The 17860-nt window shown below is 43.4% G+C and overlaps 1 protein-coding gene across 2 annotated transcripts in view; it reads left to right on the forward strand.

Moving 5' to 3' along the window:
* ASAP1 (ArfGAP with SH3 domain, ankyrin repeat and PH domain 1) overlaps window positions 1–17860 on the forward strand; it is a 340720-nt gene that overhangs the window by 194368 nt on the left and 128492 nt on the right. For both annotated transcript variants that reach the window (XM_010844319.1, XM_010844320.1), the window contains exon 3: window positions 6972–7044. In XM_010844319.1, the coding sequence (XP_010842621.1) occupies window positions 6972–7044 (73 nt within the window). The remainder of the gene's footprint in view (window positions 1–6971; window positions 7045–17860) is intronic.

Consider the following 17860-nt stretch of genomic DNA (forward strand, 5'->3'; position numbering starts at 1 on the left):
AAGTAGAGGAAGAGACAGAGGTACTAAACCCCTAAAATTCAAGGTAAAGGATAGTATAATTTGGAAAGTGTAGCCAACATCCCAGGATAGGGAGGATTCCTACTTTATGAATAACTTCCTTCATGTCTTGTCTAACACAGTCCCAAGCGTCCCACCTGTCCTAGTGAAGGCTTTTATTGTTGTTCTGCTGTACCAGGTAGAAGAGGGGGGACGTGCAGCTGGGGAAGCAGAGGCAGAGGCAGTGCCTGGCCCAGAGGAGGGACCACTCTGAGCCAGCCACAGCTAGTGGATGAACAAGTGAGCCAGTGACATAAAAACCCAGGATTGATCCTCAGAACAGAGACTCAGCTGCATTAACCTGAGACTGTCAACCAGAGGCCTAGATGAACCCTCACCTGAAGAGCTTAGGGAGGAGAGGTCCAGGCAGACAGATCAGCAGGTACAAATGCCCTGAGTGGTGGAATGGGCATGGCTGGATTCCTGTGCATCTCTGAGAGCATCTTTTGTTGGCATTCCACTGTGACCCAGGGATGCCCCTCGGCCCAGAGGGGTACAAAAGTTTCTGTGTCCTACTCCAAGTGGCCTCTTGCTTCTTAAAGAAATTTTTTTTTTTTTTTTTTTTTTTCCGTTCTCATGTGCAGTTTGAATAATCTTTCCGAACCCTCGGGTTCCCGGCTTCTGTCGGTGTGGTCTCTGCAGCAGGCTGTCTCTCATTTGCCACAGCCCATGCCTCCTCTTTGTGCTCAGATGCCCCAGCCCTTTGATGGGGAAATGGCATGGTCCTCTCCCTTCATCGTCACGCTAGCTCACTTTCTGGGCCCACGCCTGGTCCACACTACAGCTACACATGTGCATTCTAGGCTGTGGGGTCTTGTGATGGATAACTAATGTATCGACTTGGCTAGGAGGCTGCACGCGAGCCTCCATCACCATTTCATTCTCAGAAAGTTGATGAGAATTAATTAGGCATCTCCCTCCTCCCAGAAAGGCAGTGGGGTTGCTCAGCAAGGTGAAGGATGAAGCATCTGGGCTTTGAACCAAAATTGGGCCAGCATCGTCTCCCTTTGATTTCCCTCTTAAGCCAGGTGCACAGAAGAAGAGCTTTTACCTTGTGGTAATCATGGGACAAATGCATCTGTTGAAATGCATTTCTGAAATTACCTCCCTGAATAGGACTATTAAAATAATAAAACGGAAGCACTCCTTTTTTTCCCCCAACTGAGTAAAAATTCTTTTCATTGAAGAAACCACTTTGCTAGTGGGAGTGCTTGTTTCAGAACCGCTGTGCTGTCGCCGCTCCAAGTGTTTCAGAAATTTCTCTCTTGGAAGCACCTCCAGAGGTGAGGGTAATGATGCTAGCAGCTTTTGAGCACCTGCTCCGTGCAAGGCTTTGTGCCAGCCACATCCAGGTACTTTAATCTACTTAACGTTCAGCATGCCTAGAGGGTGGGAGGTGTGACTGATGTCTTCCCAGGCATGTCTGTAAGAATTCTATGCAGTTGTTACCCACTGTTTGCTTTCTCTGTAAGTATACGCCGAAGACTTAGCACCAAAGACTTGTGCTTTATTTTCAAAAATCACATCTACCTAAAATAAGACACATTTTTTCCCACTTGAGTATATTGAAAAGAAGGTGCCCTGGACTTAAAAAGTAATTCTGAAAGAGAAAAATCTTAATGAGTATTAGCAGTCGTATTGGCATTGCTCATTTAACGTAGGTGTACTGTATTCCAATAAAATGTTTTTAACAGTTGCCAGAATAATTATCTTGAGATACAAACTAACTGAAAATGTGTAAGCTCTGTCTGTCGTTTTAAACCGCTACTCAAGGTACGGTGTGGTCATACTCCTTATACATGTACGTGTGACACACACATATACACACACACAAACACATATATACACTCACACATTTAACACATACGTACTTTTAGACGTCAGCTGTTCAAAACCATCAGGGGAGGAATTGCAGAGGGCAGTGTTTTCTCAGTTCAAAATTCTATTCAGCCATTTTCAAGGCAAGCCTTGCATTGCGTACGTTGCTATTTGGGGAGCTGAGAATAATGAGGGGTTCATTGATTCATATTTGTAACTTCGTTTCATAAGGGTTTTTGAGCTTCTGCTCAGCTGGATGCCAGATCTGGGAATTCAGCCGTGAAGAGGTTCCATAGGGCCCACGTCCATAGGGCTTTCCTTCTCCCGGTGGAGGGAGAAAAGTTCCATACAGGTCACGACCAGTATCATTTCAGGGGTGTGTAGCACTGTTGAGTATCCAGTGTGAAGTGTGTGAGAGTGAATGGTGGCGGAGAGCAGATACGCTGCTTTAGGTGGATCATAGAAGGTCTCCCGGAGGAGGAGCTTTTTTTTTTTTTTTTTTTTTAATTTGGCTGTGCCAGGTCTTAGTTGGGGCATGTGACATCTAGTTCCCTGACCAGGGATGGAACCCAGTCCCCTGCATAGAGAGCATGCAGTCTTAGCCACTGGACCACTAGGAAGGTTGCAGGAGGGGCTGTTAACCTGAGGCCTAGGTAAACAGAACCCTCACCTGAAGAGCTCAGGGAGGAACGTTCCAGACAGACAGATCAGCCGGTACAAATGCCCTAAATGGAGGGGAACAGGCATGGCTGGATTCCTGTGCATCTTCAAGAGCATCTGTTGTTTGCACTGTTGTGACCCAGGGATGCGGCTTGGCCCAGAGGGGTACGAAAGGCTCCATGTTCTACCCCAAATAACCCCTTGATTCTTAAAGAATTCTTTTTCATTCTCATATCCAGTTTGTAGACTCCTTCTGAACCCTCAGGTTGCTAGCTTTTGTGGTATGGTTTCTCCAGCAGCTTCTCGCTAGTTTGCAACAGCCTTTACCTTCTCTGTGTGTTCAGATGCCCACATTTGTTAGGACTGTGCATGAAATAAGATGTCTCCATATAAAGATGAGAGTACTTTTTGAGGTTAATGCCCCTGCTCTTTAGTAATGCAGAGAAGGCGGAGTTGCTGTCTTGCGGAATTCTTAAATGGGGAAGGTGTTATTGCATTATTAGAGATCAGCCTGTTCTCCTGGATTCCTGCCTTGGTTCATTCATCCTTCTCCCCGCTCCCTCTCTCCTTCTCTCACAAACACATACACTTTTTCTAGTTGTTCACCTTCAGATACATACTTGGAACGCAGGCACGTATTTTAACATACTTTTAATGGGTTGAGAGAGAGGACAGTTGTGAAGCCCCATTCATCTGCCACTTTTCTCTCCGCTTTATTTAGTTTTACACACAGGACATTTTAAAAGATGTCACTGCTGAGTGTTGCTCATCTGGTGGCCGAGGGGATGGTACTCTCTAGCACATTTAGACATGTGTTATTTCTGGAGGGAGCCTTGTTTGATTGAAGGACAGCGTTCCCGGCTGTCTTCAACACGGAGCTCTTAAAAGTGCATTTTACTTGGCTGCCTTTTGCTGGTGGCCAAATAGGAGAGTGTAAAAAGAGAAGTGTCACCTAGATGCAATGGTGGCTGTGGATATCATTAATAACCTTTAAAAGTAAGTATGTGAACTTTACATCCTATTAGTTTATAGACAAGTTGGTAAGAATCCAACATAAATTTCTGAGACTTTCCCTCCTGCAGAAAGGAAGCAGATAACTGGCCTCATAAAATGTTACGGCTGAAGTCTTCCCCAGCCCTTTGCTTATTGGGAGTCATTAACTCTGTGCGTGGACATTAAAGTCCACTCATTAATTTCTCCATGAGTAGAATCATTCTTCAGTGGTTATCACTCCCCAGAGCTAAGCCAATAGTGTATTTTCTTCCAGAAGGAGATCTTTTGTTCTTTCTCTAAAGTTATTAAAAAATCAGGAGAAACATGAGCATGCCATCCACAGTGGATTTTTAGGTGGCTTGTTTGAAAAAGCATAAGCTGTGTTTTCTCTTACCTGATATGTGACACCTGGCAAGCTGTTTGACTTCTCCAAAATAAAGCAGGAGTTTTCATCAGGGAAAAAAGATGGCAGTAATAATGGATATAAGGACTTCCCTGGTGGCTCAGCGGTAAAGAATCTGCCTGCAATGCAGGAGCCAAAGGAGACTCAGGTTCTATCCTTGGGTTAGGAAGATCCCCTGGAGGACAGCTTGGCATTCCAGTCCAATATTCTTGCCTGAAAAATCCCATGGTTGGAGGAACCTGGTGGGCTACAGTCCTGAGGGTTGCAAAGAGTCAGACACGACTGAAGCAGCCTAGCACGCATGCTCAATATTTATATTAAAAAAATAAATGATGGCTGTTATTAGAATTATTTTTTAAAATATCCTCACCACAAAAGCAGTTCATCAAAGGATTGCATCCAAACCCTTTGGATCCCATCTCTTAAAATGAGTTCTTACTTGCACTTATTTTCATTAATGTCTTCCCTTCCCACTCTTACCAGCAACCTAACTATCTTAACTCAGATTTGCCTCTGCAAACTGGTGGACATTCCCTGCTCAAGATGAGACTGCTTTCAGTTTCAGTTCCTCAAGGATATCACTGGAACACAGAACTGGTTAGTGATTAGGGGGTGGTGTTTTACCGTGAAGACCTGGATTCAAATCCCTACTCTGCCACCTGGGCAAGTTCCACTTTCTAAGCCTCTATTTACTCATCTATAAAATGAATCCAGTACTAGCACTTACCTCAGAGCGTTCTTGTAAGAATTGAGAGGAATAATCTGTGTAAACCTCAGCCCCCTGTGTGACTACACATTTATTAAAATGTTAGTTATCTTCCCTTTTTAAAGTACAAATCTCAGATCTTTGAAATAACTCAGGCTTCGTCTCTTCTCTGCAACTAAGTCGTAAAACACGGTTTCCTAAGTGTGATGTGTGGTGTCCCTGGTGTTAGATGAGATGATTCGAGGTAGTAAATAGGTGAGCATTTTGTGTAGTTAGAGGTACTACATCATTTTTAGGGTATCTTCTGTTAATGGTGAGTGATCTAGCTCTTTACAATGTCCATTTTTTTTTTTAAAGATGTGAATGGGGAAAAAAGGGGAGGGGGAATGGACCTAAAGAAAAACATTGATTTCAAAAGAATACAAAAAAAGGGAGTACAGGTGGGATGTGGTTGTGACAAAGTTGTGGAGGTGGGAAGTAAGTGATGGGTGTGGCAGAAATAGCCTTTGACCTGCAGCCTGATTTTTATCCCAGTATCCCATTAGATTTGGGGTTCAAGAGCCATTCGTGTGAAATGTGACCTTTAGCACTTTCTGACTCTGTGACTTTGGGCAAGTTAATATTTTTCTCCCTTCTTACAAATGTTTAGTGATGGCCTATCGCATTTCCTTACCTGAAAAATACAGATGCTGGTTTTTTGTTGTTGAAGATGGACTCAGAGGGTCTTACGTGCTGGGTGTGTCTTCTCCACCAGGCTTACAGCAGGTGTAGGAAGTGCTCGGTGAACTTCAGGTCTTGTGTTGTTTAGGACGCGTGGCTGCAAGTGACAGTCTCAGCTTCAGCTGGCTGAGGACTGAAGGGAGTTTACTGTCTCCTGTCCTCAGTCCTCAGGAAGGTTAGCGGCGCACACCCTTGAGGACAGCTGCATGCAAGGACTGCCTCCTCCACCTCTTGTTTCTGGTGCTTGTCTCTGTTAGCATCATCCTGTCTGGCCAGATTCTACCACCACAAAAGCCGTGGCATCCCCCAGGCATGCATCATCAGAAAGGGGCTGAATGTTACGATCCCTGTTCCCAAGCCCAGAAATCCTAGGCGGGACTGAGGCGGGCATTCACCATGTTCACCCAGAGAGCAGGAGCCGGAGGAAGGCAGCAGGGCCCCTTGAACCCCACGTTCAGAGCGGCAGGAAAACCCGTCTTGCAGAAGCGGAATAGTAGGTGCCCGCTGCCATCACCTGGCGCCTTCCTGCAGTGAGGAAGGTCCTATCCTCTGTGGGCCTCAGTTCACTCATCTGGGGTCTTAAGGCTTAGCTGATGTAATAGGCATGAGTGCACATGTAATGTTCTTAAACTTTATACAAATGTGTTTATGATGATGGCTGCTGTTGCTCCTGCCCTTCACATCTTCACATAACCATCCAGGGGTTCCTAGCCTGTGAATGGATCCTAGACCCTTGGGAGAGCAGAGAGGGGCTTGAAGTTGTTCTAATAACTTTAAGTCAGCATGCTGTGAGTGTTATCTTATACTGACTTTCTTTTGAAGTGTATATGCACATAGGAAAGTGTGCACATCCTACGTGCACGGTGTGGTGAGTTTTCAAGTGAAACACAATTGTGTATCCAGCACTTGGGTTAAGAATCAGGAGTGACGGTCCCCCAGCATACCCCACCCCCAACCCCCTCCGTAATACAGGTAGATGGCTGGAGATGTGTTGATTCATCACCTAAGAAATCATGTGTAAGCATTACCAGCATCATGGTAACATTTTCCATGTTGTGATTTTTAATAAGTGGAATTTTTGAAATAACAGCATTATGTCATCAAAAAAAATTTTAACACTGAAAATAATCCTCAAGTTAAAAGTTTGAGAAGCGCTTCGGGGCCACTCTTATTTATTACACCCCCTTAAATGTTTTCTTTCTGGCTGAAGTTACCATTTGACGACGTGCTTTATCCTCTGGGAACATGTCACGTGTTTGCCTCTCTGACTTCCCAAGTTATAAGCTTTCCAAGTGAAAGAATCAAATCTTAAGATTTATTAGGTGTCTTCTGTTTTCTTTCCTGTGCATAACTTAGCACAGTTACCAACTGACTACCAAGTTATCCACTTCACCCAGTGTTGAGGCTTATGGAATAACTGCACTTATCTCAAAACTGCTCGAATCCTGGGCAAATCATGGCTCTGAAACGTTTGCCATTAGATAAATGTGCAGGTTTGCTGTTGCTGCAGTGCTTAGCACAACAAATGCGGCTATGAATGAGTTTTTCTTCTTCTTTTCTTTTTTAAACTTACCAAGTTTTCCAACATTTTCTCTCCCCGTTTTTCTCTTTTAGGCTCTAGACCAAGATAGAACAGCCTTACAGAAAGTTAAGAAGTCTGTAAAAGCAATATACAATTCCGGTCAAGGTAAGTACTTACCAACACGGGCAGCACCAATTCTATATATTTATAGATATAGTCTTGGACTTCCCTGATGGCTCAGATGGTAAAGGATCCACCTGCAATGCAGAAGACCCAAGTTTTTCTGTTATTTGTTAGGTGCTAAGTTTAGGAAAGACTTTCTACAAATGGAAAACCAAGTAAGTCAAAGAAATTCAGTTCTTCTGTCAGTCCAAGCCTGTTACTGCTTCCCGAGAAAAAAGAAGAAAAAACATTAATTGCAATGCTAAGTTGCTTCAGTCATGTCCAACTCTTTGCAACCCTATGCACTGTAGCCCACCAGGCTCCTCTGTCCAGGGAATTCTCCAGGCAGGGATACTGCAGTGGGTTGCCATGCCCTCCTCCAGGGATCCTCCTGATCCAGGAATAGAACCCATGTCTCTTATGTCTCCTGCATTGGCAGTCAGGTTCTTTACCACTAGTGCCACCTGGGAAGCCCATTAATTGCAGTAGGTTTTATTATACATTGAAAAACTTAGTAACGTTATAGGTAATATTGCCACAAGCGACATATAAAATCTCTTTGTGTGGTTGGTCAGGCTGTAATTCAGTTAAACGAGGATCTTTCCATCTGAAGCGTACTTGTACACATTTGAAAATCAATATTGGTGACAGGCTTCCCAGGTGGCTCAGTGGTAAAGAGTCTGTCTGCAATGCAGGAGATTCGGGTTCAACCCCTGGGTTGGGAAGATCCCCTGGAAAGGGAAATGGCAGCCCCCTCCAGTATTCTTGCCTGGGAAATCCCATGGGCAGAGGAGCCTGGTGGGCTACACAATCCATGGGGTCACAAAGAGTTAGACACGAATTAGTGACTGAACACCACCACCACTACCAATTGGTAACACACATGGGGTGAGAGTTAGAGGGGATGTGGGGTACAAGGCTAAGTGGACACCTGGGCACAGCCTGCCACAACCTGCTTTGCTTGTGGCTCAGGGCAGACCAGGTAACCTGTGTCAGCAAATGGGCTTCCCTTGTGGCTCAGCTGCTAAAGAATCTACCTGCAGTGCAGGAGAACTGGGTTTGATCCCTGGGTTCAGAAGATTCCCTGGAGAAAGGAAAGGCTACCCACTCTAGTATCCTTGCCTGTAAAATCTCATGGACAGGGGAGCCCGGTGGGCTGCAGTCCATGGGGTTGCAAAGAGTCGGGCACAACTGAGCGACTAACTTACTTTACTTACTTGGTCAGAGACTTTGTCATCTTGTAGAGAAAAGTATGTTGTCAGTGGATAAGAAAGAACAAACTGAATGAAGATAAACAGTAGGTGTCCACATGAAACAGTAGGTTCCAGGGGGGGAGAGAGGCTTGGAGACGTGAAAGGAGTTTCTAGGTCTGTGACTCCCATCTTTTGTTATTGTTACTTCAGTCATCAGCTGGCTTTCCCGGAGGTCATGTCTCTAAGAAGTCAGTTGTCTGTAACAGAAGAGAACACCTGGGAGGGGAAGGCAGCTGGGTGTTTGGACTGGGCAGGGCTCTGAGGTCCAGTGGAGGTGGGTTTGCATCCTTGCTCTAACCCTGACCGGCCTCGTGACCTCCAGGTGCTCCACTTTGTGAACCTCTGTCATCTTCTCTATAAAGCAGGGATGGTGCTATTACAGGACTGTTGAATGATTTAAGTAGTTCACATCTGTAAAAGGTCTGCCACTTCTTGGGAGTTTAGTTAAGTATGACACATTTATATTTTATTTGTTTTATATTTTATTTAAATTTATGCTCCTTATTTCGGTAAAGTCATGGGACTGAAAGGAACGTGGAACCAGGCAGAGCTCAGCCCTCAGATACTTCCTGGTCCTCCTCACCTTATCAGAGCCAAGAATCAGTCACTTGTCACCCTTAAAGCCCCAAGCCTAGGGCACTCTATAATCCTAATTAACAGATTTTGTACCCTGGTTCTTTGAGACCTGTCTCTAATTTCTTTATGTCCAATAAAACGCTAACTTCTAATTAAAGTAAATAAATGGTATTTGTCCAATTATCTAGTGACCAAGTGGTACTTTAAGTCTTGGCCTAGATTATACACATAATTTGTAACTTCTCTCTTAGCTTGCATCTGATGGACTCCCATGAGGTGGTAGGCCCTTTACAGATATTAGGTCTGTGGTGGAGGATGGGATAAATAACTAGCAGGTTGCCCAGGGGGCTTCTGAGGTGCTGGCATTGTTCTGTTTCTTGATTTGGAGTGTATTGTTAGGTTGGCCAATAAGGTCATTTGGGTTTTTCTGTAAGAAACTATGGATTGGTCGATCAAATCCATAGTTAAGTCTACTTTTTGATAGTTCATGAAATGCTCACTTAGGATATATGTACTTTTCTACATGTATGTGTGTGTATTATGCTTTATATACAAGTAGGTTCATTGAAGCATTGACTATGATTTGATAAAACAGAAAATAAACGGAGGTTTGTTGGACAGTCTCATATCTGTTGAGTATATAATAGAATATGAGACAGACTTTATAAAAAAAACAATCTTAGGTGTAACGTAGATCTAAGTTTCAATTGTAGCTTTACTCCTGCTTGTCAAAGTCAAGTAAATTACTTAACTTCCATGAGTTTTAAATTACCTCACCATAAAATGAGAAAATAACATCTAATTTACAGAGTCTTGTACGGGCAAAATGAGGGAATATTTAAGGTCCCTAACATACTGCCTGCCGTGTAGTGCCTGGCTAACACACAATAGGCGAGGAAAAATGACAGGTAGGTCAATAGCATGGATGCCTTCTCTGTATTAATTCGGCCTTTCTACCAGTAATGTGGAACCAGTCTGATTTTATAACGAATGTAATAAGCCATTGTCTGCCTCAGGAATGCATGTCAGTTCTCCGTAATGTTAACGGCTTATGCTGTGACTCATAAAGGGAGACTTCTGATTTACATCTCTAAGGTGCTGCCATGTCGTTTCTTTGCTGGGGGCTCCTTGCAACTCTTCCCTCTCCAAGAGTCCTTACTTAAGACACATCGCCTTGTTTTGCACAATGACCACGCCATTCCGCAGCTCACACAGCAGCTCTTGAGCTTGGTCCCAGCAGTCTCGGGCATGGCAGTAGGAGAGATTGTCCTGCGTGTGTGGAAGGTGTGGGGTTGCAGGGTGAGTGCAGAGTCTGGTCTCCACTTCCGCTTATCAGTGATGCTGTCCTGTGGGTGGGACCACAGCTCACTGAGCTTTGAGTCCTGTCACCTGGATTCCGCGCTGTCATATGTCTTCTGCCCTGGCTAATAGAAGAGCTCCAGGTCACACATAACTTTTTCAATTTAAATTAAAATAAAATTCAGTTCAGGCCCTCAATGTCAGTGGCCACATTGAGTCCTCAGTAGTCACGTGTGACAAGCAGCTACAATATTAGATGATGCAGAGACAAGACACTTCCATCATCCCCGGGAGAACATACCTCACACTGTATGGTAACTGTCAGTCAGTCTTTCAAGCATTAGACCAATGAGTGTCAATCCTTCCTTTTCATTAAAATCATCTGAAGAAGGGTTTCCCCCTAGTGGCTCAGTGGTAAAGAGTCCGCCTGCCAATACAGGAGACATGGGTTCCATCCCTGGTCCGGGAAGATCCCACATGCCGCAGAGCAGCTAAGCCCGTGCACCACAACTCCTGAGTCCACGTGCTATGACTTATGTCCTAGAAGCCATGCTCTGCAATGAGAGAAGCCACCTCAATGAGAAGCTGGCACATTGCAACTGGGGAGTAGCCCCCGCTTGCCAAGACTGGAGAAAGCCCTTGTGCAGCATCAAAGACCCAGCACAGCCAAAAACAAATAATTTTTTAAAAAGATCACCTGAACAACTCTTTTAAAACACAACAACAGAGATTCCCATAGGTCCACCCTCCAAGAGTCGTTCCACAGTAGGGGCCAAGTATTGGGCTTACAGCAGTATGACTCCCCAGATGATTCTAAATGCAACCAGAATTGAGAATTGCATCGGTGGCCTAGGAACTCCTTGTTGGCAGGCCAGTATTGTTTCTTTCATGTTTGTATTTTGCGAATTTGCCAACATAGTTTATTAGCTTATCAAATATTTATTGGGCCCCTATTATATGCTGTTTGGGATGTTGGGTATATTGAATAAATCAGACAGAATGTCTGCCTTGATGATAATTTGACAGTCCGGTGGGGGAGAGAGAGATGTTAATATCAGATCCTCAAGCTGGAAAGTACTTAGAAACTGGCAAGTACTAAAGGAAAGCTTGCAGGATACAAAAAGGAAACCTCATGTCATTCGAAGAGGGTGCTTGGGGAATACCTCTGGAGGACTTGGCATATACTGGGTGCTCATGCCATACTAAGTGAAGCCCATCAAGCCTTTGAGGTAGGTCTCCTATTATCTCCATTTTATAAATGATGGAAAGTGTGAAGGGCTATGCTGTCTTGTCCAGGAGGTCACAACTGGCAAGGACTGGGAGGGGAGCCTGGCCGACTCCAGCTTGGCTGTTTGCAGCTACTGTATGTGTGTCGTCGACCTGACACTTGGCAGGGGCTCAACAAGCACGGGATGAATTGCTGCTTATCAGCCGGATGGGTCCCCAGGAAATGCTCTGTCAGTGGCCATTAAATATTCACTGATCGTGAATATTCATGAATGAATCCATCAAATTTAACCTCACAGCAGTGTAACCCATGGGGTGACTTTGGTGCCTCTCAGATAGGGGCCACAATAGCAGTTATCATCATCCCTGTGGCCTGGAAACGTGGGGATAAACTCAGATCTCACCCACTGCAGGGGCCTGATAGGGTTTCTGCAGTCACCAATGATTACAGCATATTTAGGATTTTTTTTGTCAGCTTGTGTGGGCAGCCCTGTGACATTTAATTCTTAAAAAACAGCGAGATGAGTAAAACAGTGATGTTGCACATCTTCCCATGAGCCATACTCAGTGGAATCCAGGCCGTTCCTGTCCAAGGGCTTCTGGTCTCTTCCAGAGAAGCCACAAGAGGCTGAGCCCTCATGTCTGTTTCCCAGTGTGTTTTCATAATTTTCTTGGTTTCTCACAGTGCTTAAGTGACACAAAACCCATCTGATGTTCTTTGGAACTTTTAAGAAGCATTTCTGTATTTCTGGTTTGAGAATACTTAACCACCCACCTCCCCAAAATGATTTGAAAGATGGTTGAGAATGGTGAGAGGACTTACGCTAAGAGGTATCTATTATTTTTTGCATGTAAGCTTTATCAGTATTATAAATTAATAAGAGACCTTTAAATGGAAAAACAAATCATCTCCCTGTAAGCAGTTTAGTTTGAAATGGCTTTAGGAATTTGTCTCTCTCTCTCTCTCTTACTTGTCCCTGCTGTGTATGAGGAGATTTTAAAAAACAAAAAACTGAATTCTGCAGACTACTTGGATCAAGGGGGAAATTTCCAAGCTGTTCAATTCTTCTATGTTGGTTCTAAGTTTTGAAGTCTTAACAGTATTGAACTGTGAAATACATTGTCATTTAGAAAGTTTTACCTGGTGAATGTGTTCTTTCCCTCTCTCTCCCACTAATACATGTTTAAAATAGCAAGTATTTTCTTGAACATCGTAGAGGTTTTGAAGGATGTTGCAGTTCTTTGGGGTTTTTTTTCTTTCAAAAGATAGAGTCTGATTCTCTTTGCCTTGAACATATGCCAGACTTAGAACTCTCCTCTATTGAAGAGAGTGTAATAGAAGTGATGCCATATGATTTCCAAGGCCAGTTCATGAAAGAGATGGCTTCCACCTAGGTCCCCCACCTCTTCTTTTGTTTTGGAGGAAACCAGCCGCCATGCTGTGAGGACACTCAAGCAGGCCTGAGGCTTTTTTTTTTTTTTCCCACCAAAAAGCACCACTGAAGCACATTTGCTAGCCCTGAACCTTCAGGTGACCGCAGCCCTGACTGACTCCTGCTCTTGGTCTTTTGAGTGCCCCCTGAGGTCAGAAGAGTTGCGGTGGGGCTGATGTCGCAGGATTTCTGCCCCTGCGAGCACCAGCGTGTGTGTGCACGTGGTGGGTCCAGTGTAAGTCAGTGTGTGTCTCTAGAGAAGGAAGCGCGTACTACATCTCAGGCTGCTGGAGATGAAAGTGGTGCACATTGTTCTTGTATAAAGTGGAAGAGTCATGTGGTCACTGTGAGCGTGGGTGTACCAAATTTGTTTTTCTATCACATGACTTAGTTGAGTTGAATTGGTTCATTTTTTTTTTTTTAACAGATGTATTATTTAAACACACGCACATGTACGCTTCTCCTTGGCAGGGAAAACCCAGGATATTCCTGCTACTAGGTCTTTTTCTGTGATTAAAAAATAATGAATCACAAATCAAAATGTGTGTTTTATTGTTATATGGTGGCTTCCTTAAAATTCATGCCAAGATATATTTGGAGTACATTTTAGCTTATTGGTAACACAGGGTATCCACTAGAAGTCTCTGTGACGTCGTTAGTCTGAAAATTCGGCTTCTCAAATCCTTTTATTTGAGTGAATAAAAAAGTGACAGTGGTATGTCATTTTATTACAAGCATATGATAGGGAAGTATTATTTCTGAAATACAGCTGGATGGTCATGAGTAGTTCCCAGCTTTTTTCAGTCAGGAAAGGAAACACTTTGCTTTCTTATTGCTTCCTCTTTTATTCCCCCTTTCATTTTCAGTTACAGTTGCATAGTGAGTGGTTTTACAAGAACACTTGTATTTTTTAAAGCAAAATTAAAATGTGATGTTCACCCCAGATTTTCATTTTGATAATTTATCTGTTTTAAGAAATAGCTGGTCATATATGAGGAAATCTAAGATTTTAAAGGTAAAGTGCTAAATTCATCAGTGGATAGGAAGTAAATCTTTATATCCAAGTAATTTCCAACTTCATTTCAGCTATTTTTTTTTAGTTAACATTTTCTGAAATTTAAAGGGATAGTGTGAAGTTAATTGTAAGTAGAGTCGATAATTAAGTTTAGAGTCTTAATTGTAATGATATTTTTAATCCTGTGGTTTTCTGTGGGGAGAAAGTTTTCTTAAGAATAGATAGAGATAAAAATAGATTAGAATTTTAATGGAAAGAATGTCAAGAGGTATACAGCGAACATCGTCTGTGTTTAGAATATTTTCTCCTTTTTGCCGTTTTCCAAATTGGTGGCTGATAATCTGATTAAAGAAATTTTTTGAATGAAAGTAAACCTATAAATAAACAAAACTAGGCCCTCAGGAATAGAAGGCCCTAGACAGAAAAACCGCAAAAAGCTCTTGGTGGTAGTTGCAGTGATTTGAGCAAAGTTTAAACAAATTACTTTGGGCCTTCAAGGCATTTTGAATTCTTGTGAGTCCATCATTACTTCTTCTTCTTTTAAAACAATATTTTATTGTCATTTATTTATTTGGCTGCACGGGGGATCTTTTAATCACGGCGTGTGAGCTCTAGTTCCCTGACCAGGGATCGAACCCGGGCCCCCTACTTCGGAGTGTGGTGTCTTACCAGGGAGGTCCCCCCATCATTACTCCTTAAAAAATGAAAGCAAAATAACGGATTCCTTCAGAATGATCAAGGAAGCAGGCTTTTCTAAAAGGGAGTACAGTTATCTGGGAGAGGGTATTATTGCTCAAATTATGTAGGGATAAAACCAGAGGAGTTTTTTTAAGCTGCCTTTAGAAAATTGAAGTCTCTTTCCAAAATAACCTTACAGCTCAAGGCTCTTTGGGGACTGACGGTTTTTGTATTCAAGCCATTGGCTCAAACACTCTTGTTACTTGAAATCAGAAGCTATCTGGGGTATGTGTGTATATGTGTATGCACTTCCTCCATTTTGCTGATCTGGAATGAATGGTCTCAACTTTAAAATGAGTTAATATTTTATAATGTTTGCTTACAACTTATGGGAGCATGCTTCATGAGAAATTAACTCATGTTAAATGAAATTGGGAACACTTACTCCATAACCTGTAGTTCGGGTTTTTTGAAAAAGCCTTGAGATGAACAAGAAAAACACTCCGTTAAAGGTGACTATTAAAAAAAAAAAAGTTTCTGTACCTTCATGGTCCAAGTTTGATAGAAGTGATAAATTACAACTGCCATTTATTGAGTGCCTGCTACAGGCCAGGTGCCTGTTGCCGCTTGATCATCTCAACGGTCCTGCATGAAAGACACTGTCATCCCCGATTTAGGGGTGAAGGGACCTGGTTTAAATTACTGGCACAGCTAGTAAGTTTAAATTTAAACCTGGCTTAAATTACTCGCACAGCTTGTCAGTAGCTACAAGTCTGAAACATTTCTTTATCATCCCGGAGCTGCCGAGGCAGAATCGCCAAGACTATTAGCTGTCAGAGGTGAATGACTGCCGACCCAGGATAGCACACTGAGGATTCATTCAGTGGGGTGCAGAACTCATGGGCACGCCATCCTGGGGTGCCTCACCTGTGGAGACAGGCAGACAAGAAAAAGAAGCAGTAATCCTGTAACTTGGAAGTGCTAGATGGGTCACTTAAAAAGGAGAGCAGTTTTATTCCTTCAGACTAGAGCTGGAATTGAGGGTTACCCACAAAGTATTCCCCAATTTCACTCCTATTACTACTGTGTCCTTTGTAATTAGCCTAACTGGTACATGAACAACAGGGCACTTAGACCAGTATATTCATATATTCTCTTACAGAGATTAAACGTGCCTCCTGCACACCATCATTAATGTATGGTGGGTTAGTTCAGACAGGTTTGGGATCAAATACTGATTTAGCCTCTGATTGGTGGTGAGAAACCTGTGCACAGAGAACACCTTAAGCAATTGGGTCTTCATTTCTGTAAAAGGGAATAATATTTCTGCCTCACTGGACTGTCGTAAAGAATAACACATACGATTCAGAACCAGTGGTGATGGTGTTGATTGCCTTCATCCTTATCAGCTCGAGGCTTTCTGAAATAGCCGAGGGAAAGTCTGGACAAACCTAGTTTGTCATTTTAGATCTGCGACCGTGGCGATGTGTGCAAGACCCTTCACCTCGCCCTCCACCCCATTTCAGTCCTCAGTTTTCTTATTCTGAAAATGGGGCAGCAATGCCTATTTTGTGAAAATTGGGAAATAATATATATAAACTACTTAGTCTTGATGCTAGGACATGGTGTGTGTTAGCTGCTCAGTCAAATCCAACTCTTTGACCCCATGGACTGTAGCAGCCTCCTAGGAGTCCTGCCAGGCTCCTCTGTCCATAGGATTTTCCAGACAAGAATACTGGAGTGGGTTGCCATTCTCCAGGGGATCTTCCCGACCCAGGGATTGAACCCAGGTCTCCTGCTTTGCAGGCAGATTCTTTACCCTGTGAGCCACCAGGGAAGCCCAGGACATAATAATCAGTGATAATTATTATAATTGCAGTTAATTGCCAAAAAAAAACTAATCAAAGCTAGAAAACTTTTAGCCTGTATTTCTTCAAATTGTTTGTTTATTCTTATATTCTTTTATCTTTCTGAGACTCCAGTTACTTTTATGTTAGATATCGTCCCCACAGGTCAGCTTGTTCAGACTGACTCAGCTTGTTCAGTTTTAGTCTTTATATTTTTTGTGCTTCAGTTTGGATAATGTCTACTTACCTGTCTTCAAGTTGACTGCTTCTGTCTTCTGCAGCATCTGGTCTGCTATTAGTCTCACCCAATGAATTTTTTTATTTGAGTATTGTAATTTTTAGTTCTTGAATTTCCATTTAGTCCTTCTTTAGAATTTTTTATCTCCTCTGTAATTCTTCATCTTTTCACCCATTTTATCCAACGTTTCCTATACATTCTTGAGCGTATTTGTAATATTTATTTATTTTTGGTTGTGCTGGGTCTTCATTGCTACGTCTGGGCTTCCTGTAGTGGCAGGGAGTGGCGGTTAACCTTTGTTGCAGCGCATGGGCGTCTGCGTGTGGCGACTTCTCTTGTTGCGGAGCACAGGCTCTGTGCGCGGGCTTCAGCAGTTGGGCACGCAGGCTCAGTCGTTGTGGTGCACAGGCTTAGTTGCTCTATGGCATGTACAGTCTTCCTTGACCAGGGGTCGAACCTGTGTCCCCTGCATTGGCAGGTGGATTTTTATCCACTGTACCAGCACGGAGGTCCTGTACTATTTATTTTTGAAATTATTTCGTACTAAATCCAACATCTAGGTTATCTGTGGTTCTGCTCCTCTTGACTTTTTCTCTGTTGACTTTAGCTGCGTAGCTTCTGTTTCTTTGCATGTCCAGTAGTTTCTGTTTGCAAAGTAGACATAGTGAAGTACATGTTGTAGAGACTCTGGATAGTTACCTTTCTAAGAAGTGTGTTTATTTTAGTACACAGTTGAATTGCTGGTGATCACCATCACCTTGACTCAACAGGCATGAGTTTGAGCAAACTCTTTGAGATAGTGAAAGACAGGGAACCCTGGTGTGCTACAGTCTGTGGGGTCACAAAAAATCAGACACAACTTAGCAGCTGAACAACAGCCATCACCTTGACCCTGTGAAAAGCTTTTTCAGGGTGAGTTTGTTTTAGTTTTGCTCACGGTCCTAGGATGCAGCTCTTCGTCCTGCTGCATGGTCCGTACTCCAAAGGTACAGTCCTCTGGGCCTTCACCCACAGTGCTGACCATGCCCTGCTGACTTTGTGGGACCTGAATTCCATGCCTTACTCAGTCTAGGGAAGTCTCTGAAACCTGCTCAGCTCTCAGGTGTTGTCCTCCACAGGGCTCCTTGAAGCATCAGTCATACATGTGCAGTGCAGGGCCAGCCAAGGATTTGAAGGGAGGGTGTACACAGACACGCGGGCTCGCCTTTCTCTGACTTCCTCCTTTCTAAGATCCCCCCCACCCCCGCCACTCA

The sequence above is a fragment of the Bison bison genome, unplaced genomic scaffold, assembly GCF_000754665.1.
Source record: "Bison bison bison isolate TAMUID 2011002044 unplaced genomic scaffold, Bison_UMD1.0 scf7180017864199, whole genome shotgun sequence".
In the NCBI taxonomy this organism is placed as follows: Eukaryota; Metazoa; Chordata; class Mammalia; order Artiodactyla; family Bovidae; genus Bison; species Bison bison.